Source organism: Acipenser ruthenus, chromosome 8 (assembly GCF_902713425.1).
Source record: "Acipenser ruthenus chromosome 8, fAciRut3.2 maternal haplotype, whole genome shotgun sequence".
Lineage (NCBI taxonomy): Eukaryota > Metazoa > Chordata > Actinopteri > Acipenseriformes > Acipenseridae > Acipenser > Acipenser ruthenus.
This window is the reverse complement of record NC_081196.1, coordinates 31,414,581-31,438,664: the sequence shown is the minus strand read 5'-3', so window position 1 is coordinate 31,438,664 and position 24,084 is coordinate 31,414,581. Positions and strand designations below refer to the sequence as shown.

General features: G+C 39.3%; 1 protein-coding gene across 4 annotated transcripts in view; it reads left to right on the top strand.

Annotated features, from left to right (window-relative positions):
• mgat4a (alpha-1,3-mannosyl-glycoprotein 4-beta-N-acetylglucosaminyltransferase A) overlaps positions 1 to 24,084 on the top strand; it is a 55,742-nt gene that overhangs the window by 5,503 nt on the left and 26,155 nt on the right. For all 4 annotated transcript variants that reach the window (XM_059028816.1, XM_059028817.1, XM_034922348.2 and 1 more), the window contains exons 3-5: positions 17,636 to 17,803; positions 18,210 to 18,350; positions 21,980 to 22,113. In XM_059028816.1, the coding sequence (XP_058884799.1) occupies positions 17,636 to 17,803; positions 18,210 to 18,350; positions 21,980 to 22,113 (443 nt within the window). The remainder of the gene's footprint in view (positions 1 to 17,635; positions 17,804 to 18,209; positions 18,351 to 21,979; positions 22,114 to 24,084) is intronic.

Below are 24,084 nucleotides of genomic sequence, written 5' to 3'. Positions count from 1 at the left end.
ATAATTGAGTGAAATCGTGTGAAGAAAAGCTGTTCTAGAGCACCATTGGGTTATGTTGTTTTTGCACGACAACTGGAAATTTCCAATTTCTGTTTAAATGCCACTTCTGATAACATCGTTGTGCAGCACAAAACAAATGTTAATTCTTGTCTGCTTTACAGAGAATACTGGTTTGTGGTGATGTTGGGAAATGTAACCAGTTGAATGGCAATACATGTGGTACAATACCGTTGGACGTTGAGTCATGTTGTTGAGGAGGAAGATGACGGTAATGGGTTTAGTCTGCGTGCAAACCCATGTATCTGATTTTAATTCAGAATTGCTGTAACTTTTACACATTATTGTGCTGTAGTGTCACAGAATATAATAGCCTTTCCTGGCACCATGTAGCATTCAGCACAAAACTAATTACTGCCACAGAGTCATTTTAGTAAGCTTTACTAGGCTAATGGGTTTGTTCAGCACTACACAGTGTTGCAGTAGCATGTTACATACAGCCTGTGAAGTGTATGCAATATGGCTGCACAATAAGATTAAATGCAATCGTGTTAGCCTTATGGTTATGCAGAGTATGCTTCAGAATTACTGGAGTCTTTCATTGTGCAGGGGTATTGAGACGACAGGTGGTAGACAGCCTCTCTGTCTGCCCAAAATAACAGGTCTGTTAGTGTGTGTGGGAATGTAAGGTTGGCAGGAATGGGGTTAATTCAGAGTTAGGTGTGTGAAACTGTGTTTTGTAGTGAAGGCGAGTGCCCCGCCTATGTGATTTATTTAGTTTAAACCTTTTAATAAACAAAAGACACAAACGTAGGCTGGGCATTCGCCTGCACTACTAAGTTACAAAAAAACAGTTATACTCACCTAACTCCCTCCCCCACACAAAGGCTTTCTCTTCCTTTTTATACAGATGGCCATTCTCCAGTTATCACTCAGTTACCAGTAATTGGGAAATGGTCACACCTGTGATTGCTGGCAGGGGCAGATTTAACCCCATCCCTGCTAACCTTTACATTTCCCCACACACGATTCACAGCAGTAGGGCTTCCCTGCCACAAGGTCTCATAATGTACCTATTCAGTGCCAAATTAAGTGTGCTAGATTCAAGATGCTGCCCTCCAATTGTGTTTGCAGTGATGAATGTGACCCATGAAAAAATATCAAGTCCAATAAATGAGGCAATTAATTTGTTACAGAACCCTCTGCAGTGTTTACAAGGAACCCATTACTTTTGCTGTTGTCCATATCGCAGCAAATGTATTTTTCCCAACATATTCCTGATATGGGGGTGGCGTGGTGTGGCAGGGTGAAAGCCGTGTTGGTGCAGTGGTGTGTGGGGGGAATATTGGGTTGGCAGGGAGGAGGTTAAATTCCTCCCTGTCAAAACATGTGGAAATGTGGCTGGAGCCGTAAAATGAATAAATGATTAATTAGGCTCCAGCCACAGGTGTATAAAAAGGGTGATCACTGGTGTTCGTTTTAGAATTAGTGTTGGTAAAGGTGTGTTTTGTGGTGCTTTAAGTATTGAGAATTATCGTTGGTATTCAGGGAAGTTGTAAAACCATGTTTCCATGTAAGTGGCTGCTCAGCCTGAAACCACGGTATTCCAAAGTATATCTATTGTTTTGTTATACTGTTTGTTTTGGCCCTTGTGGGGACCTGGTAAGATAGGGCTGTCTTTTATTTTTGGTTTGGTTATTTTACTCGATTTTACATTTTTAGACAAGTTTTTTGTCTGCTGCAAATCAGCTTCTGTTAAAAAGATAATATCTGTGTTTTATACTGAGCATAAAATGCACCTTCGTATTGAGGCATAGGTTGCAAAATATTACACTTATTGCAAAATATGCAGAATAGACGCGTTTAAAAATCATTCCAGTAGTTCAGAACTGCAAGTATTGTGTTGTGTATCTGTATGTACATTTTATATTATACCGTCAATTCTTCAATGCTTGAGAACGAATTCGATTTTGGGGGGCACTAGCAAGCATGGCGGGCACTTTAACTGCAGTGGTGGTATTGCAGCAATGAGTGACACTGCTCTCCAGCACCACACATACAAGCACTACTGTTTTAAATGCTGTAACTATGATATCATTGGTTGACAGAAAACAGAAAGGGTAAGCTACAGTAGAGCTTTACAATAAAGTAATTGCATTTATTTTGTTTCATATGATACTTTTAATTGTAGATTTGTTTTAAAAATGCCCATATACACACTAAAGAGAACCAATGAGTCTGCAGTTTTGTAGTCTCACAGTAATCATGCATGTTTGGCTACAGTATATGGATATAATCCAATTGAAAAATTTATTGTCTCAATATGGCGGCTCTACACTGCATTAATGAATTTGCCTTTACTACTGTTATATGCAGATCAGCTTTGAATTTTGTCTTTATTTCCCTGTTCATCACCAGACTTAATCCTAATGTAAGCTGATGAACACTGATTCATGTGATGTACAGCAAGCTGAGGAAGCCATTTGGGTTTGCTGTGCAATTTGTAAAACTCTTCGTTAAACAAACTCTAATTAGGATTTACTGGAGTAATCCTACTCCGTTCTTTTACTGGGTTAACAGTATCGTATAAAGATAACAAGATTAGCAAATTGTGCTGTGACTAATATTTTAATCTAGTTGGCTGTCTGGTCCTGTCATGTATGAGTGGAACTGTAATTCAAACCGCTTGTGCCATACCAAGTCAAAACAAAATGACTGTGTAGAGTCTGTGCCAACAGATTGTGGTTTCTGAATAATTTAAGCTGTAACTATGGATGCAACGGTTATGATTTTCCCAAACCGAAACCGTCTTGCATAAAATTCCAAACTGAACGATACCGACGAAAGAGAAAAACAGAATAAAAAAACTGTTGGTAGTTTCAGCACTGCACTGGTGGGTATTTTCCAGAGCTCATCACACACTTTGTTGCATATAGACAATTTTTTGTCATTTTTAATATGGTAGAATAAATCAAAAGTTTTGACATGGCTTGAGTGAATCAGACGATCCTCAGTAGGGATAACTGCAGCTTCATACTTCTGAGTGTTCAGATGTCTAGGGCTGTTTTCATACACGAACATTTTTGTTAACAAAAATGCACCCCAAGTAGTAAAAAACTGAAACTGGAAGTTTTTGAGTTCCAAAAAATTAAAAAACAAAAACCTGAGTTTCTCTGTAAAAAATGTAGCTAATGCTAAACTGACTAAAAGAGCCAGTGCAAATATATTGAAAGAAAATGCATGTATTGAAATTAGTTTTGTTTGTCCGATTACTTTGTTGCTGTATTCTATCGGCATATTGTCACTAGTCAGAGTACAGTTACACTGCGCTGATGAGCCCCAAACAGGGTGACACGTATGCAGTTGCTGTACTCTGAGTTTTAAAACACTGTGAATGTAGAAACCTTTTGGCAACTTTCACACGATTTGATTGGCTCTTGTAATGCTGAAATCTGCACATGCCAATTATCCATAATTCTATAGCTACTACTTTCTCTCATATATATATTAGCTCAAAGAGCCAGCTGCCCTTATACATATATAAAAAACATGAGCTGCAATTCTACTTGGACGTGATTTGCCACTTACAAAAACAAAATCCTACAAGTTGTATTCTACTTTTTTTGTGTGTTTTGTGCAACGGGAGGGGGCAAGAAGATTTTTCTAGCATTTTATCCCTTGGACTAAAAACAGCAAAACAATATTAGACTGTTACTGTATTTTTTAAAGACTTGTGTATCTTTTCAAGAGTTCAAAATGCAAAGTTATTTTTTTTGGTTTGTATTTGGCAGTAATATGTGAAACTCATAGTGACAATAGTCCTGGTCTACTAGACACAGTAAATGTAAATACTGTACAGATTTGATCTGGTGTGGCCCATTACGCAGCTGGGCCAATTGTAGCCACGCTTGTTCTGGCTCAGCTTGGCCTGAGTGCCTGGTCTGCTTGCTGTAGAAATGTATAAATGAAGGGTCCACATGAAAAAGCAAGCTGCATCGCAGAGTAAATCTTGAAGCATTTCTGCTTCATTCTGAAAGTGCCAATGTTTTACAGAGAATTAATTAAGTGCACAAGGTAGTCCCTTGTAGTGTGTGGGTTTTTTTTTTTTGAGAATGGCAAATCCAACAGACCGGTGGCTAAACAAATTCCTTCCAATAACATGCGTTTGTATTTCATACAGAAGTTGGAGGTTTAACAGGCCTGTCGGCTCCCCAGTGAAAGAGGTCATTGTTGAGGGGTTTTCAACAGGCACCCTGCTTTGCTTGCTGAGTGCATCCACTCTGGGGGGGGGGGGGAGAGACACAACTCTTGTCCACTGAAAAAAAAAAACAGCTACAGATCTCCGCACATGAAGGCTCTGGTTTCATCAAGGATATATCAATAGGATACAGAGCACGACTAAGTGCTGGAGCATAGGCCAAATTCTCTTCTTTCTCACAGAGCAACATAATTATCCTTAAAGCCAGCATTGGAATAAATTATTGAGCCATTGACTCAGTCAACAGTATTTTTAACCCTAGGACTGATTCTTTATACTGTACATGGCAACAGCTGGGGGTTGGGGGTCCCTTCACCTAGGCTGATCTCAAACCACTATCAGATTGGCTTCTTTTGGACTTTTGGACTGAAAGGTGAAATCCTTTGCCACACATTCCTATTAAGTCTTGCTTTTGGAACCCTGTATATTTCAGAGAGCATTTTATGCTGTGATTTTCATACTTCCAGGCTTATATACACTCAATGCTAAATGGGTTTGTGAACAAAACAATACAAGTAAATTGTGTTGCCAGACTAGTGATACCCCCAAGTGTTTCTCACTGTAGTTATTTGAACTTTGTGAAACTAAATGTTAAATGTGGGCAGGAAGGAAGGAATCTGTCAAAGATGAGAGAGAAAAACAATCTTCTGTTTTTATACAATACTTTCTCAAAGAATGTTTTCTATGGGGATTGCGGCTGATGTTCTTGTTTTGAGGCTTCCCTAAATTTTCTACACTTGATGGAATAAATTGTAAGTTGATTTACTGGAGGCGTAGACAAGGACAAGTTAATTGTAAAATGTTTCATTCCATGATTTAACATGAGTGTTCTTTTAACTGGAACAATGTGCTGCAACTAGAAGAAGTTGGAAAATGCTGAAACAAAGTTAACATTTTAAGGAAAAATAATATGTGTGGGAGAAGCCAGAACTGCTTGTCGGGGAAGATGTGGCTGAACACTGGACCCAAGCCACATATTAAAATATACTGCTGACTAGTATGTTAATCCAGTTAAAACACTACAATTAAGTGTGTACTGTCTGAGACCATAATATTAAAATCGGTCAACCCTAACATATCTTAAGTATCATTCTTACTTTTCATTTTTCAGTAGTAGAGAAAATGGATTTTCACTGCTCCATTTATCAGTATTTAGTGGAACTTTTCCTTGTTAAAGGTGTTGTTGTTGCTAAGTTTTTAAAATACATTTTCAGTGCTGCTCTTGTAGTGGAAAAAAATGACCTGACAAATGGTTTTTGATTCAAAAACACTTTATATACAAGAAAGGTATACCTCCAATACAATCATACAAGCACGAGATTTAAACTGACTTTGGACAAGACCTCAGTGCATATGTTTGTATTAGAAAGCACGGATATCCATGGAGTCCATTCGAAAGATGAAAAGACAAAACTTTACAATGTTTGACATTTTATACCTTTGTAAATAATTGTTGACTTCACTCCCATTTGTCTTTCTTATGTCCAATGATAGGGGTTTCCACTACGGGGGACAAGGGGGTGGGGGAGGTTGCATACCACGTTGTACCTAGCAGGGTGCATCCATCTTGTCGTTCAGTTCCCCTCACCATCTCACACTATCTCCGTTAATCTCCTGCCTTTTGGCGTTTAGCTCAGACACTTCTGTGACTTTGAGTCATGTTAGGCTATGTAAAACTGCACGTAGCTGGTTTTGCCGATGGGAAATGAAAGAACTCGAAACACAATACTGTATAGAAACTTAACATAAAAGCATATTAAAGCAACTAAATTAGTAAGCACATTAAAACGACTATAAAAACACATTCACAAACAATTTAAACATAATGATTAAAAACAACTTAACATTAAAAGACACACACATACACATAATGTAAAACTTACAATTAATAACATAATTAATACCTCATGCAGAAAGCCATCACTACACCCTTATTTGAAAGCTACCCTGCCCATCACATCTCTGTATCTATGCTAAAAGCCAGCCTAACCTGGATGCAGCTGAGTTGTGTGGTATGGCATGTCCTGACTTGTGTGGCTTCAAGCTTAAACCATAAACATTTAAGAGTTTTTTTTTCATTTTATTTTCTGACTTTTGTTCGTGGTAGTATTTGTTATGTTAGCAATACCCATGACAGGGTGTGCCGTAAGACATACAGTATCTTACTGCATACCTGGGTGCTTCGTGAAGCATGTGACCCTATGCTGAGGGCCTTCAGCCACCAAGTGTGATAAGATACAGTACTGTGCAAAAGTTTTAGGCAGGTGTGAAAAAATGCTGTAAAGTAAGAATGCTTTCAAAAATAGACATGTTAATAGTTTATATTTATCAATTAACAAAATGCAAAGTGAGTGAACAGAAGGAAAATCTACATCAAATCAATATTTGGTGTGACCACCCTTTGCCTTCAAAACAGCATCAATTCTTCTAGGTACACTTGCACACAGTTTCTGAAAGAACTCGGCAGGTAGGTTGGCCCAAACATCTTGGAGAACTAACCACAGTTCTTCTGTGGATTTAGGCAGCCTCAGTTGCTTCTCTCTCTTCATGTAATCCCAGACAGACTCTCTGATGTTGAGATCAGGGCTCTGTGGGGGCCATACCATCACTTCCAGGACTCCTTGTTCTTCTTTACGCTGAAGATAGTTCTTAATGACTTTCGCTGTATGTTTTGGGTCGTTGTCATGCTGCAGAATAAATTTGGGGCCAATCAAATGCCTCCCTGATGGTATTGCATGATGGATAAGTATCTGCCTGTACTTCTCAGCATTGAGGAGACCATTAATTCTGACCAATTCCCCAACTCTATTTGTAGAAATGCAGCCCCAAACTTGCAAGGAACCTCCACCATGCTTCACTGTTGCCTGCAGACACTCATTCGTGTACCGCTCTCCAGCCCTTAGGCGAACAAACTGCCTTCTGCTACAGCCAAATATTTCAAATTTTGACTCATCAGTCCAGAGCACCTGCTGCCATTTTTCTGCACCCCAGTTCCTGTGTTTTCGTGCATAGTTGAGTCGCTTGGCCTTGTTTCCACGTCGGAGGTATGGCTTTTTGGCCGCAAGTCTTCCATGAAGGCCACTTCTGACCAGACTTCTCCGGACAGTAGATGGGTGTACCAGGGTCCCACTGTTTTCTGCCAATTCTGAGCTGGTGGCACTGCTGGACATCTTCCGATTGCGAAGGGAAGTAAGCATGATGTGTCTTTCATCTGCTGCAGTAAGTTTCCTTGGGCCGACCACTGCGTCTACGGTCCTCAACGTTGCCCGTTTCTTTGTGCTTCTTCAAAAGAGCTTGGACAGCACATCTGGAAACCCCTGTCTGCCTTGAAATTTCTGCCTGGGAGAGACCTTGCTGATGCAGTATAACTACCTTGTGTCTTGTTGCTGTGCTCAGTCTTGCCATGGTGTATGACTTTTGACAGTAAACTGTCTTCAGCAACCTCACCTTGTTAGCTGAGTTTGGCTGTTCCTCACCCAGTTTTATTCCTCCTACACAGCTGTTTCTGTTTCAGTTAATGATTGTGTTTCAACCTACATATTGAATTGATGATCATTAGCACCTGTTTGGTATAATTGTTTAATCATACACCTGACTATATGCCTACAAAATCCCTGACTTTGTGCAAGTGTACCTAGAAGAATTGATGCTGTTTTGAAGGCAAAGGGTGGTCACACCAAATATGGATTTGATGTAGATTTTTCTTCTGTTCATTCACTTTGCATTTAGTTAATTGATAAATATAGTCTATTAACATGTCTATTTTTGAAAGCATTTTTTCACACCTGCCTAAAACTTTTGCACAGTACTGTATGTCTTGCCACAAACCATTGCATGGGTTATTGTGCTTATAAAATTGCAAAAAGAAAAGAAAAAAAAATACTATTTTGAACATTTGAACTAATGGTAAATAAATCCCTCACAAAATCAATACACCCACCACATGTTTATTTCTATTACCATACTGCATTTTATATTTTGTGTTCTGTAAAGGTAACGCAATCCAATAATAGTCATGCCTAATCTACGTTATTTGTTATTTGTCACTGAGTGTAAATAACTGCAAAAGAGCAAGATAGAAACAGGGAGAAAACCTGGATGACTTTTTGTACCCAAGAGCTGTATGTATGCTTGTGGCAAATTTGGTTAATTGTGTACAGGTGCAGGTGATTAAAGAACAAACAGACAATTGTAATCCAGGTGAAAAGGTTTGTTTTTATTAGTTGTTTTTGACCAGTGCCTGACAGCGAAACAAACAGGAAGTAATAATGATGGTAAGCAGTACAACAGCGTGTATTACATTTATAATTCCCCAAGCTGGTCCCGAAAAAATAGTCCCGTTCTTGTATCTCCACATTAAAAACAAAACACTTACACAAGTCTGGTTAGTGCATGAATTAGTGATTGTGGTGCAATACAGTTTTACAGTGCTACAAGTGAAGTGCTGTTCCGGGTTTGTGCTGGCTGGCGACAGCTCCGGAACGTGTTAGCCGTCTAGTGAATACACTCAACAATAGACAGTACAAACAAACACTCACGATTTATTTCACCAACAGTACGGCTCCTTCCAGGTCAATGACACAACCAAAATGAAGGAACAGATAACATTGCTTCGACCCCTATTTATACCGTCACTCATGACCCCTTGGTAAACGATTGCAGCTGCGTTTTATGATCTGCAGCTGCCACATCATTTCCCCTCCGGGTCAATGAGTTAGTGTACCGAAGCTCTGTCTCTTTTCTACATGACCGACTTCCTTTTAACCCCCGGAACAAAGTGTCAGGCCAAGTAGTCCAGAGTATTCTGTTCCCGTTACTTGGTGCCCTCACAGGTCGAGAGGGAGATTTACCACCAAGAATCATTGTCTTTCTGTCACAATGCTACACTTGTATTTTTTGGAACAGTTTACAAAAGCAGGCTAAAATAAAAGCATGGACAATGCACATTGCAAAGCTACTGTACACAACACGCAATGGTCAGTCATTCATGTCATAATAGCCATGAAACACATGTTTTATTCGCTTCAGCGACATGATGAATTTGAAGACAAATCATTCAGATGATTGCCCAGTAAGGACGGCGCAGTCTTGTTTCTGGGATGCTATATACTGAGGTCACGATACTGGTTCTGATCAATTTATTTTCAAATTAATTAAGTTTAAATCAGATAAGTTGTGGAATAGTTTTCCTTTCTGCATATACACACTCCCAGGCACCGAGTGTAATGACAGCCTGAGTAAAACAGACAGCAGAAAAGCCTCTTCTGACATATACATGTCACCCCCCTCATTCTGCTAGAATCAGAGTGCTTTTTTACTATTTAACATGCATGCACTTAAGTGATAAAAAATACATTTCTAAATAATTACACAGAGACTCGTAATGCAAGGTTAACGTTTTGCCTTTTCTGTTAGCGAGAAGTGTCATTGGAGGTGGTCTTCGAGGTGTTTATTGATTCTATTCACAGAGCTTTAACTTTTAATGGCTGTTTTTGAATAATTATAACCAGTACACTATTCTCGAACGTTGTCTTGAAAAATGATGATTTGAGACTAGGGCCCAATAATACAGCATTTAATCCTTTTATTTATTACACAGTTCAGTACATCGTTTACAAGACACTGAGAAGCTTTGTGGAGAGCCACTGCACTGGTGAGTTTATGAGCTGAACAGAGACAGAAAGCAGGTCAGCTCCCTGCTGTGTTACACAGCAACCTCTAATTTACAGCAGTAGGACTGTCGGTGTGGGGGATGTATTCAGCAGACAGCTCTCAGATTCTCCCCAGGCGGCATTTTATTTTAGACTTTGAACCTCAGACTTTTTTTCTCTAGTTTTATATGATTGTGATCTTGATGTTGGAGAAAAAAAGGAGCACTGGGGACTGGTGCCTTCTGTTTATCCAACTTTTGTGCAGCCTCAACGAGATCTATCTAGTATTAAATCCATGTTTAATCTTTAAATCGGGACCTGGGAATGGCTTTTTGCAGCCGTGGTATGATTGTTGTAGTACAATATATTGCAGTCTTAGCTACAGGTTTTTACAGTATGTATGTCACACATGGTAATTGAAGTTGATCTGGATTCTGAAGAATACAGCAAATAAGCTTCTGGCCAGTACTCTTCCCCCAACAGTAAGAGTCTAATAATATTGTTGAAAGGAAAGGTGCACCCTTTTACAATTCTGTAATATTTGTTGGTGGGTTTAACATGTTCTGTATACAATAAATTCACTTTAATCATACTCTCTATATGCTGTCAGTTTGAGTTTGAATGAAAATAGTTTGCCAACACCACTGAGCATCCTAGCATTAGTAAATTCTTACAGGACCTTTATGGTGAATGACTTGTGTTCTTTTTTTTTTTGTCATTACTGTGTACTAACCGTGATGTAAGCAAGACCCTGTTCACACTACTGTGCTGGCCCAGGGCAGCCTCAGCGGTCGCCTTAGGGGCCGCCACATATTTAGGTCTGCAACCCCGTTCACATTTGCGGTTTAATATGGAATGATAGTCTGCACTCGGAATGGAAGAGCTACTGGGATATGCAGTAATCCTTGATTTGTAGCAGGTGTTTCTTATTTTCAGTGCAGCACAGTTACAATTTTATGGCATATATTAAAATATATATATATATATTTTATCAACTATATTGACTTAATGTTATGGTGCAGCAACGATCTTTATTTGTGGATGAGAACAGTATTTTATGTGTGTGTAAAAGCAAGCAGCTAAAAGAACTGATCAGCATTTTAATGTAAAGACGCACACTTCTGTAACTATCTATATCGTTGCAAAATAACAGTGGTGGCTGAATATGCCATGTAACCGCAAATTGATCTTGATCTGACAAAAGCAGAATTTAAAATGACAGATAAACAGAATGCAGTCTACTAAATTTGGTTTATTTTGTTCATTCTGTTTTGGTGCTCTTTCCCCCCGATTAAATGGCAGAGTTGGATTGCTGAATGGTATTAAATGCATGCATTCATAAATCATAACAAATAGTTATTCACAAGCATAGGTCTAGTCTAGACACATGCAGGGCACTGTAGTGTGTGTGAAATCCTTCCCAAGCCAGTTTAACCTCGCAAAAATAAGCAGTGTTACACTTCAGTTGGTGGATGTGGTTAGTTGTCCACTGGACATTTTGGTGATGATGATGTAAGATTAAGAAGCAGTTCTTTACTCTGATGCATATTGGAAATAGTTGCGGTTTACAAAATTGCCAGTGTTGGATGATCTAAACTTATTTTCAGTGGGAAGATAAAATGTTTTTTTAGGGTGAAATAGTTTTCTTTCGCATGCTTCATCCATAACTATTATCAAATCTTTTTCAATGTTGATTTTGTATACTTCATTTTCCAGCTTCAAGTTTGACTTCATTGTGAGGAAGTCAGAAAGTACTAGTGTTGCGCTATGCACCAAAGTCCAGTACGTGAAGCTTTGTGCACTGAAACCTGTACAATACTGATATACTTCCTCACTACCGGTCTCCGAGTCTTGGCAGAAGCAATTTTGTTCTGGAAATAATTGCCATGGAATATCAGGGGTGTGCAGTTCGTATCGCCCGACGCCCAGGACAACAGGATTTGTGTGAGGGACAAGAAGTTTTGGTGTTATACTTTGGATGTTGGTCAAGTAGTTTTTATTTATTTATTTTTCAAATGTTCGTTCTGTTGCTAGAAAGACACTCCTGGTATATTTTTAGAGAGCCACGCAAGTTTCTGAAAACTGAATTGTGGAAGTCTAGCACCTACACACAAACTTTTTAAAAAGTGTTTACGCCCCACCCCTATCTATCACTTCTGATTGGCTAGCTGTGGGAAAAGGTGATCTTCTAAAGAAACCCAGAAATGGCTGCGAAGAGATCCTCTGGCAAGGCACAGGCTAATCTTTTAAATGTAAGGTATTTATGTTTTTTTTTTTTTTTTGTTTTTTGTTTTTTTTTTTAAAAGCCATTGGGGTATGAAACCAGAATCACCCTGCTGCAGCAGTGTTCCAGTTATCCATCATACAGAACACACACAGTGGGATATTGAACTGGATGTCTTTACAGTGTATTATACTACTATAAGTGGTACAGTGATTGAATGTGCAACAATATGCCACGCGAGATGCAGTAGTGGGGAATGTCAAACCTTGGTGGTCCACCACAAGATTTTCTCGTATACTGGACTACTCGTGTAAATGATGAAACGCACGAGAAAATCCATGCCCAGTTACACATGGAAACCCGCATTTCACGTGTAAATGTTAATGAGCATGTTTATCCTTTAACTATAAATATTGCAGGGGAGCAGGTCAGTTGTTACTGTGGATTCCAAGATGGCAGAAAGTAGTGGCTGATGGGCGATTTTATGGTTAGCAGTGGAGTAGTTCACCTTAATGCGGGCTGCTTTTTTTATTGTTTTTTGCTGTGTCTGAGCTGTCATGTTCTATATCTCTTGTGGGTTTACAGTTCTGTATAAAATCACTTGCCATGAACTGCATTATGCTCTTGTTATAGTATTAACGCAGCTCTTTGAGAATACCCTTGCTGCTTAAATGTCTAACTGAATTAATTCCCACCTTTTTTTGATCCCAGCTAAGTCCAAAGACAATTATTATTATTTATTTCTTAGCAGACGCCCTTATCCAGGGTGACTTACAATCGCAAGCAAATACAAAGACACACAAATACAATGCGTGTCTGCCCTTAATAAATATAGTTGGTGAACTGGATGTCATGAGCCAGCTCGATCGCCCAAAACAGCGCAACTACAACAAGTTGTTGATGCCTTCTCAGAACTGATCAAATAAAATTGCAAATGAACGTATTGATTGTGTTTTTATTGGGCTTGGGCTTGTTTTTGAGAGTCGCGAGATGGAATTTGCGTAAATACTCTAATATGGGTTGCGCTTTTTTGGGGCTTGTTTTGAAAGGCAGTGATGCTTTTTTTTTTTTCTAGTGAGACTTGGCAACACTGGTAACCTTCCCTGTATGCCTCACAGCAGGGAGTGGCAATTTTGGGAACAAACTAAAGCTGCACTTCAGTCCATTTCATCAGTGTCCGCCACCTCCCTTTCAAGTGCCCACTACCCGTATTTACCCAAGCGTGGTGTTGAATACTTCCTCAGCAGCTGTCGGCCGTCCAGACAGGGTACTATATGCAGCATCACCTGATCCCCTGTATGCTGTATTGCCTGAATGAAAGGGAAATATATATAACGTCTCCGCCGGTTTTCAGCCATGGTGATCTGCAATACCTGTTGGTCAGTTTCATTTTATACCTCTGAGTTTATTTTTAATTAATGAGTCGTAAGATAACTTAGTTGAAACAGTATTCACTACTAACAACATGACACCCCACTAATGACATTTGAAAAACAATTTGGGCAAGAGCAGTAAAACACATTATTAACCAATGCGGCACAAGGTATTTTGCTCATGTACCAGTCCTCTGCGCATGGAAACCACATTTTCATAAAATTTCACTAGTAATCTTCAAAAACAGCATGAGTACTTTACGCATAGCTAATTTACATATCAACCCCCACCTTTCCCATTCATTTGCATGACGTCGGGTGAAAAGCCCGGTTTACTCGAGTAAAATAAACTGAGCGAACGGAAAACCAAAAAAACATTTTAACACAAGACATTTTTTCTCTTGTAAATGTCTTGTGTTAAACTTGCATAGAAACCCCATGATTGAAACTTTTAAAACATCTATTAAATATACCAGTGTTAATATAAACATGATGCAACAAAGATCTTTGTTTCTTGTAATGATGGTATTGCACTAACATTTCAACTGTGTGCTGTCTTTTTCTTATGGAAATGAATAAAAAGTGAATATTGGTCTAAGGGACTGTAACAGAGTGATGTTACATACACGGACCATCACTGAATAATACTGAATCAGACCCAGAGCAGTGGGTGTTGACATGCCGCACAAGCGTGTAGATTTAATATCAACACAGGCTGTCACTAGGGTACCAGCAATGGTAGCCCTAGTGTCAGATTTAATAAAGAAAACAAAGCCAAAAAAAAATTCACACAAGGCGATAGGGATGTCACGGTATACCGGTTTTAAGGTAAGCCGCGGTATAAACTTCCACGGTTTTGAAACCGCAACCATTTTTATATACCATGATTACCGAGTTCACACGGTTTAAGGTGATATGGGCACATTTTTTTTATTCACCGTTTTTCCATCGGTGAGCCGCTGTGTTCCTTAGAACTAACTAATGAACACAGACATGTCAAGTTCTGAAAACTACCATGCATGAGATTATCTGAGCAGGCTATTAAATAAGTGATATAAACCGCCCAACTAAACAATGATCGCTAGCAAACGTGATTGTCAGTAAATGAAACCCAAACACTCAAATATCAGCAAGAACAAGGCATTGTAACTTTTGATCACTGCCTTCCTATTAATTTATCAAACCAAAGAAGTAACAGTAGCTATTATCTATCGTATCTGTCAAGAGAAACTCAGTAAGCACACACCAATGCAGAATCAAGAAGTCTATTTACTACTATATAACTAAGTCTAAAATGATACAGGCATTTGTATTTTTATTTTAAACAGTATTGCAAAGATGTTGCCGTCTCCTCGAGTTGATAGTGTTGTAGGGATTTTGGTTTTATGTATTCAAAAGTTAATACAGTTTTATTCCCATTGGGGGGAAAAAAAAGTCCCCTAGATGCCACTTTAACTTTGCAACGGTGTCATACCCACCTTAACATTTCTTCTTTCCTTTGTGTTCGTGGCTGTTAACATGCAGTCCAAAAAATTGTAGGCACCATCTTCTCATCATTAAGTTTTGCACTCTGCTGAGAGATCAGTGGGCGGGCACTGCATGTCTTAAAACACACTCGATTGGCTATTGCTAGGTATCACTTTGCTTCTCTTAACTAATAGGATGCCGTCCAAACTGATAAAGTGCAGTGGTCACATCCTTACCCCCTTTGAGCCCAGAAAATGTTAATATTTTGGTGTTTCTCCACAGTAATTTGAAATAAAAAAGCAGCATTATTTTGCTGAGCCTGCGTGAGCTGGAGTGAACACTACTTCCAGTTAGGTAGTGCCTGATAGAACTGTAGTACCAGTGTGTTGTATTTGTTTTAAAACTTTAAATTTTAAAGTTACTTATTAAAAAAATTATTTGACTTGAGCATATTTCTTTTAAATAGCCATTTAAAAATGGATCACAAAAAAATGACATTATACCGCGGTACGACGATAACCGTGGTATATTTTTTGGCAGTACCATACCGTCAAATACCGTGACATCCCTACAAGGTGAGTGCTAACCTCATTAAAAGAGACGTCCCGCTCCTGGAGTCTAGTACACTATGAAACCCTCTCTATACACTGTTTGGGATCCGCATCCGCTAAACGAACCCACTGCTGTTGCTTCCGAAGTCCCGGCCTGCCAGCGACTCCATGTCCCTGGCTGAGCAGAGCTATGACGGGCACCGTCTTGCAGTTGAGGGGTCTGTAGTAGTTGTCCTGCCGAGCAAACGCTTTCCTCCTGTGTAGCATTGCGGTGCAGTCGTCTCGAGCTGTGGTGCAGCCTCCCTGCGCACGCCCCCCAGCCAATCCGGACCTCCTGATCAGCTCAGCTCAGCACTGGGCGAGCCTACCTGCTCAATTAGTTGCCTAGCAACACGTCTCCTGTTCCACGTCCCAGCTGCACACATCCACGCAAGAACCAGCGACAGTGCTCTCCCTGTCACAGGGACCCAACCTAAGAATTCACAGTAGCACCACTGGGGTGAGGAGAAACGATTAACTACAATAACAAGTATATAATAAACCTGTTACAAGTATTACTGTACACCTTTTTTCAGGAGCATATCCTTTGTATTTGTTCCTACTTTTAGACATGAACTTGTTAAATAAAATTGTCTTTTTAGCAGTCACCTTTATCTTCTTTGCGCAATTTACTGTATGATTTAGAATTTTGTTGAACTGTATCCTAGCCTATATTGTACTGAAATATTCTTGCAGGCAACTATTTTCTGTATGGAAAATGATTGGTCAAAACCAGTTGTGGTGAACAATGATTTGAGTAAAAAATAATAATATATTATCTAGAAACTGAAGGAGTGCCTATGGCGTTTTAGTAAAGTTAAACAATGGAGGCCAAGTACTCACAGATCATATGCCAGTCATTTCATGCTCATGCTTCATGTTACATTGCTGAGTGATTTGTCATAAGATTGCTACAAAAAGCTATTTTGCATCTCAACATGCCCTAAATACAACTGGCCAAGCGAAACCTCAGTGCCTCCAGGGATTTGATTAGCAAAGAGTGTCAAAAGCATTTTGGTGTATTTTAAAGGGTCTCCATAGCTGCTAGTGTAGGACATACCTAATGATAGAGAGGAGAATGTCATGTTTTGGTGGGGTAACTAATTCTGACACACTGACAACTATTTGCTGAATTATTAAACCTACAGTGCTATTGATGACCAGTTGTGTCTCATTACCGGTATCTCGGGGGAAGGGAATTCCACAAAAAGGGTACTGTAATAACTAAAGGAGGGCCCTCCCAAGGTACAGCATCAAGTTACAAAAGAGACCAGGAGCTGTACAATACAAGCTTGTAACTACTACAAAATGTTTACCCCTTCCCTAAAATGATATATACTAAATTCATTCAGCATGATATTAATGTGCTTTGTTGTTACTTCAGTGGTTTCTTTTAGTAAATGCTACATCCCTTACTATTAAACACTCCAATAGTGCTAAATTTATAAATATTAAAAAAGCTTGGTAAATTCAATGACAAACATTTTGACTACAAGTCTAGCTCAGTGTCTCAACATTTAAATGTTTATCATTGAATTTATTACGTTTCTTTTAGTATTTCTAAATGGGGAGTGAATTTCTTTACCCAATTACTGAATAGTGCTTCTTTGTGGATTTGGCACAGTTTTAGTTTTCTGCTATTTGCATATATGTTATGTTTTGCAAATACAGTATAAAATGATCTCAGACTGAGTGTAGGGCATTGATAGTTGAGAGAGAACTTTGTTTAAGAAAGTGTCCTACAGTAGGTTTATAATAGGCACCTACAATTTATGAAAAGTGTCAGGTTAATAACACAATTGTTAAACATTATTTTCAGGCTTTACCCTAAGTTTTTTAATTCAGTTTGTTGGTAGAAAGTTGGCTAAAATCAGCCCACCCCCCCCTCCCCCTCCTCCCATTACTTATTTTCAACAGCTCTAATCTGCACTAGTTGTATGATTTGTATTAAGTTAATACACATAGGGCCCTATATTGTTCATCTAGTCTGTGGTAGTATTTAGATCACCGCTGTTTTAGATCCACTGAATAGCCCTTTTATTTATTCAAATATTTTCCTTTTTTATTTCATGTAGAAAAGCTAATCGCCTATCAGCGAGAGTTCCATGCCTTAAAACAGCGCCTCCGTGCGGCCGAACATCGCACCCTGCAGCGCTCGTCTGAGCTCAATACCATCCTGGAGCAGTTTAGACGGGCCATTGCAGAAACCAACGGGAGCAAAGATGCACTTGGACATTTTTCAGGTACCAGTTTACTTTCTAGATGACTTGCATGTTTTTTAATGGAGTTCTTGTCTATTTTGAAAAGTACTATTTTGATGGAGAGCAGGGGTTGTTGCAGTAATCCTGGTTAGATTTGAATATATGTTGGGATTGTAACTGAGGACTTTACAGTTTTATGATTTACTATAAATCACATTTTATTGTTCAATTAACATGATCTTGAACATCAATCCTGTCTTTCCTGATTTAAGGTCGGAAACCGGAAAAATCCCTTTATGGCCCTTTATTTGCATGGCAAATGTTGTTGAGCAGTATTATAGCTTTACTAATAAGTTTATAGGTGCCATTTTGTATGTTGTGATATCTACAAAATTAAATACAATGTTTATAAAATTGTTGACCCATTGCCAATGATATTTGTTTATAGATGAAACTCAGAAGCTATTGAAGGAACTGGCACACAGAAAACCGCTGCAGGTGCCAAATATCTACTACCACTTGCCTCACTTATTAAACAATGAAGGAAGCCTTCAGCCTGCTGTCCAGGTTGGTCTCGGCAGGACAAAAGGTGAGTTCTTGAAGGACCGATTTCTGTAGCTTGCAGTACAGTTTACTGATATGTCGTGTCAAAATTAACAAATTCACAAATATTCCTTCTGTTTTGAAGGATTATAGCAATTCATACCCAAAATCAAAATATTTGCAACTGGATGCACTGTAATACAGTCAGCACTCACATATCCAACCCTATAAAATTCTGACTTCAGTGACAGTTAAACGAGTGTGACGCATATATGATTATTTCATTTTAGCCCGTTCCAACCCTTGTCTGTTTGTTTTTCAGGGAACACAAAAAAGGTACAATGTCAAAATACATAGCTGAAAGGACTGTTTTAAAATAAGTAGGCTTCCATTTAGATGTACTGTAGCTGTGTGGTCCAGTGGTTAAAGAAAAGGGCATGTAACCAGGAGGTTCTTGGTTCAAATCCCACGTGAGCCACTGACTCATTGTGTGACCCTGAGCATGTCACTTAACCCCCTTGTGCTCCGTCTTTCGGGTGAGACGTAATTGTAAGTGACTCTGCAGCTGATGCTTAGTTCACACACCCTAGTCTCTGTAAGTCGCCTTGGATAAAGGCTTCTGCTAAATAAACAAATATTAATAATAATAATTTTGAAAGCTTGAATCCGATCACTGCGTAGTCTTCATTGTTCAAGACTGAATAGATTCAATTCTTTTAGCCTGTCTGCATACGACATGCCTTTTAAACCCGGGATAATTCTGGTCGCTCTTCTTTGCACTCTTTCTAGAGCAGCAATATCCTTTTTGTAACGAGGTGACCAGAACTGAACACAATATTCTAGGTGAGGTCTTACTAATGCATTGTAAAGTTTTAACATTACTTCCCTTGATTTAAATTCAACCCTTCTCATAATATATCCGAGCATCTTGTTGGCCTTTTTTATAGCTTCCCCACATTGTCTAGATGAAGACTTTCTGAGTCAATTCATAGATTCCTTCTTCAATTTCAGTATCTCCCATATGATATCACTATGTGACACAATTTTTGTTCCTGGGTAGTAAGTGTTATTTCCTAATTGCTTATGCCTCAAAAGTATAGAAAATGGCTATTCTCCACAAACTTTGCTTTTGTGACCAGGACAGTGATATTTTGAAATTTACCTATTTCCAATGAGAAAACGGGCAAATTTGTGTCTTTTCATTCACATAAAGTCAGAAAAAAACAACATATGAATCCAAATTAACATGTATTTATACTAAAGTAATACAAAAATGACTACAAAAGATTTAGAAGTGATTAGTTTTTCGAGATTTACGATTATACTGTAAATCACTTTCACGAATCAGCCCCCAGATGTAGTCTCCCATCATGTTCTCGTTATACTGTCCTTGGTAGCGGCGTTCAAAGTCCAGTATATCCTGGTGGGAGCGCTCGCCTTGCTCCTCCGAGTACGCTCCCATGTTCTCCTTGAATTTATCAAGATGAGCATCAAGGATATGGACTTTGAGGGACATCCTACAGCCCATTGTGCCGTAGTTCTTCACCAGAGTCTCAACCAGCTCCACATAGTTTTCGGCCTTGTGATTGCCCAGGAAGCCCCGAACCACTGCGACAAAGCTGTTCCAAGCCGCTTTCTCCTTACTAGTGAGCTTCTTGGGGAATTCATTGCACTCCAGGATCTTCTTTATCTGTGGTCCGACGAAGACACCGGCTTTGACCTTTGCCTCGGACAGCTTAGGGAAGAAGTCTTGAAGGTACTTGAAGGCTGCCGACTCCTTATCTAGAGCTCTGACAAATTGTTTCATAAGGCCCAATTTGATGTGCAGTGGTGGCATCAGCACCTTCCGGGGGTCCACCAGTGGCTCCCACTTGACGTTGTTCCTCCCCACAGAGAACTCGGTCCGCTGTGGCCAGTCCCGCCTGTGGTAGAGCGCCTTGGTGTCCCTGCTGTCCCAAAGGCAAAGATAGCAGGGAAACTTGGTAAAACAGCCTTGGAGACCCATCAGGAATGCCACCATTTTGAAGTCTCCTATGACCTTGATGCCATCTCAGAAAAATGCAGATATGTATCCACTTAGGCAGCTGGAACTAAACTGAACTGATGGGCTTAAGGCCCCTGTATTTATACTACTATTTATATTACTGGAAAGTTCTAGAAAGTTCTAGAAGTTACTCCAAGTTTACTCAGCACTGAATCTATCTGGAATGTTCTGGAAAATAGGTAATTTTCAAAATATCACTGTCCTGGTCACAAAAGCAAAGTTCTTGGGGAATAATAGCCATTTTCTATACTTTTGAGGCATAAGCAATTAGGAAATAACACTTACTACCCAGGAACAAAAAAAAAAAAAAAATTGTTACACGGTGTATTTATAATGCACATTTTTATTGCCTGCGTGCAGTACCTTACACTTTTCTCTATTAAATGTCATTTGCCATGTGTCTGCCCAGTTCTGAATGCCATCGCAGGTAATTTTGAATGACCATTGTTGGCACCTGTTCAAACTGATAAGTCATCAGTTTAGTAGGAATGGTTGAAGTAGATATTTTTTTTTATGTATTCATTTTAATAGTTTATTATCATGCCTCCAAGTAGCTTTTCTAATTGGTGCAACAGAAAGATTGACACTGGGGCGGGTTTTATTCTTGGTCAATCTGGAGCTTCATTGGTGCACTCTCTTTTTCATGCTGTAGTGGGCGTCGTATGGTATCAACAGCACAGTGCAATAAAGTTAATGACAAGTTTGTTATATATATATTTTTAATAACAAAGGAACGAAGCGAAGCCACGTTTGTAAGTATTTTGAGGAACCAGACGAGAATACCGTGGTATGTAAATTATGCCAGACAAAATTGCGGTACCACAAAAAAACGTTAAATGCTTCACCATTTGAAATGAAATTATTGTGGCTGGAGTTACTGATGGCAGTAAAAATCAAACATCCAAGTTTGTCAATGAATCGAACATTTTGACTGAATAAAACAATTGTTATATTAGCCGTACTTAGCAGACACCCTTATCCAGGGCAACCTGGATAAGGGTGTATTTTGTCACACTTGTACTTGCTTGAACCATAGTCATTGTATTTATCTTGCTCTTATTGTATTACTTGTACTGTAACACTTGAAATGTATCTGCTTACGATTGTAAGTCGCCCTGGATAAGGGCGTCTGCTAAGAAATAAATAATAATAATAATAATAACCACAGATGAAAATTCTGCCAGTTCTGTTGTCAATTCAACGTCTTCTTAATATTCCTTAAGGATATTATCTTATCCTTGTTAGACAGCGTTTTGGATCTTCCAGTCCTGGGTTTGTCAATTACAGATGATGGCTCTCTATATTTGTTGATTATGCTTTGGAGACCACACCTTGAAAATCAAGTGATGCAATCTATTTCACTCAATGTTTTTCCTTGTTTATGCAAGTCACGGTTGTTATAATAGTAGAAAACACTAGTGGAGGCTTTAAGTAAATTGCTGATGCTCATAATGCATCAGAGTAGAAAAATGAAATATGTCTAAGACTTTGCACAGCAGTGTATGGTTTTTTTGTCTTGTGATTGTCAAGGATATTCTAATTATATTAACAGGAAGTCAAGAATAATCATGCACAAAATGTTTAACGCACGACAAAATGAAGATGAATGCTTGTTTTTTTGTATGTTCCAGTGTCTATAGTAATGGGAATACCAACAGTGAAGAGGAAAGTCAAGTCCTATCTCGCAGAGACCCTTCATTCGTTAATAAACAAGCTATCTCCTGAAGAGAAATTGGATTGTGTTATTATAGTCTTTGTAGGAGAGGTAAGCAAACAACATGACTGGATGTTGTGGAAATGTACTCATTAGGAATGTGTAATACTGTATATTCATGTACAAAAAAGAAATGTCAAACACATGCATCTCCATCAACCGTGAGCGTGTGATTTCTTTTTTTCTCTTTTTTTTTTTTTTTTTTTTTTTTTTTTTAAATTTAGTAGTCGCCAATTATTATTTTTTTTATTATTTTCTCCCAATTTAGAATGTCCAATTATTTTTAGGCTCAGCTCACCGCTACCACCCCTGCGCTGACACAGGAGGGGCGAAGATGAACACACTCTGTCCTCCGAAGCGTGTACCGTCAGCTGTCTGCTTCTTTACACACTGCAGGCTCACCATGCAGCCACCTCAGAGCTACAGCGTCGGAGGACAACGCAGCTCTGGGCAGCTTACAGGCAAGCCCGCAGGCGCCCGGCCACACTACAGGGGTCACTGGTACGCGGTGATCCGAGGACACCCTGGCTGACCTAAGCCCTTGCTCTCCTCCCACGCCCAGGTGGCGCTCGGCCAATTGTGTGCCACCCCCTGGGAGCTCCCGTCCCTGTCAGCAAATGGAATAGCCTGGACTCATACTGGCGACGTCCAGGCTATAGGGCGCATCCTGCACTCCACGCGGAGTGCCTTTTAACGGGTGCGCCACTCGGGAGCCCCCAAGTGTGTGATTTCTTTGCAGAAAGTGGCATACTACTTGAGATTTCTGAATTAACCTCTTACGCTCTCTAGTCCCGCGGGCGAAACACGGAACTGCACGTAAACCATTATATTTCATAACTAATTTGTAATATTATTACAAAAGCAAAACAGAAAAAAGCTAACTCAATATCAAAATTGTTGTTTTCCTACCGTCAAACCGCGAAGGAATTTTTCGAATCCGTCATTTCACTGCTGAGATATCACATTCGCAATGTGTCTCGTACCCCCATGCTTCCAAAACAAATCCGATCGACTAGCTTGCGTTTTGCTGCTCTGGTCTTACAACCTTGATGACGGTGAAATCTCCCTGATCACGTTGTAGGGGAGGTCACAAGCTTTCCATTCATACCTTTACTTTGTTTGTAGCCCAATCCATTACAGAGTAATCGATGTGCAAACAAACACGCCCACCTCTTGAATGAGATAAGGGAAAAAAAAAAGCCTTACAAAGGCTAATGCATGTGGCAATGGATAGCATGTGAGGTGCCAGAAGTTAACATCCCTTTTAGAACTTAGTGTATCACTGGACATAAAGATTTACACAATGTTTATTTTTGGAGAGGTTTGGGGACACTTGGGCTTAGCTTTGTAAAAACTCCTGTAGAATTTGATCCCTTTGTTCAAACAGTTCCAAATATTTACCCAGTATAGTAGACATGTTGGTGAAGCACTGGAAAAAAATCTGGCTCTTCTCATATGCTACAAGTTGAAAAAATGACTATAGAACATAAAAAAATGAAAAACGTTTGTTGTTTTTTTATGTATTTTTTCTGGATATCTCCTTCGAGCGTGGTACTGAGTAAGACTTTTATCACACCTGAGGTTTCAGTCTTGATGCCCAAGGGGTTACCTTGAATTCAAGCCCTGAACCATGCCTGTGCTGTCTATACTTTGGAAGATATTGTGATTTATTTAAGGGCACAGCCCCCCAGGCAGAAATTGCCTGTGAGGCGCTGGGGTTTTGACAGGTTAATTGAACTTCATATAAACCAATAAAGAGAACATGTTGGCAAAAACTGAGTTGGGGAACTGCAGTACAGATTGTGCTAACTTATCTGAGCATCGACTGTGTGCATGAGCTAAAAGTAGTTTGGTTGGTTGCATACTGTACCCAGTGACCATAAGCTGTCAATTCGCTGTATTTGTGAAGAGAATGCTGGTGTGCATGTACAATCAATAGCTACGTGGTATTAAACCCAAAAAAGACAAATATATTGATAAAATGTGAGAACCTGGGAGGGATTGAATTTGTGAAATGATTAA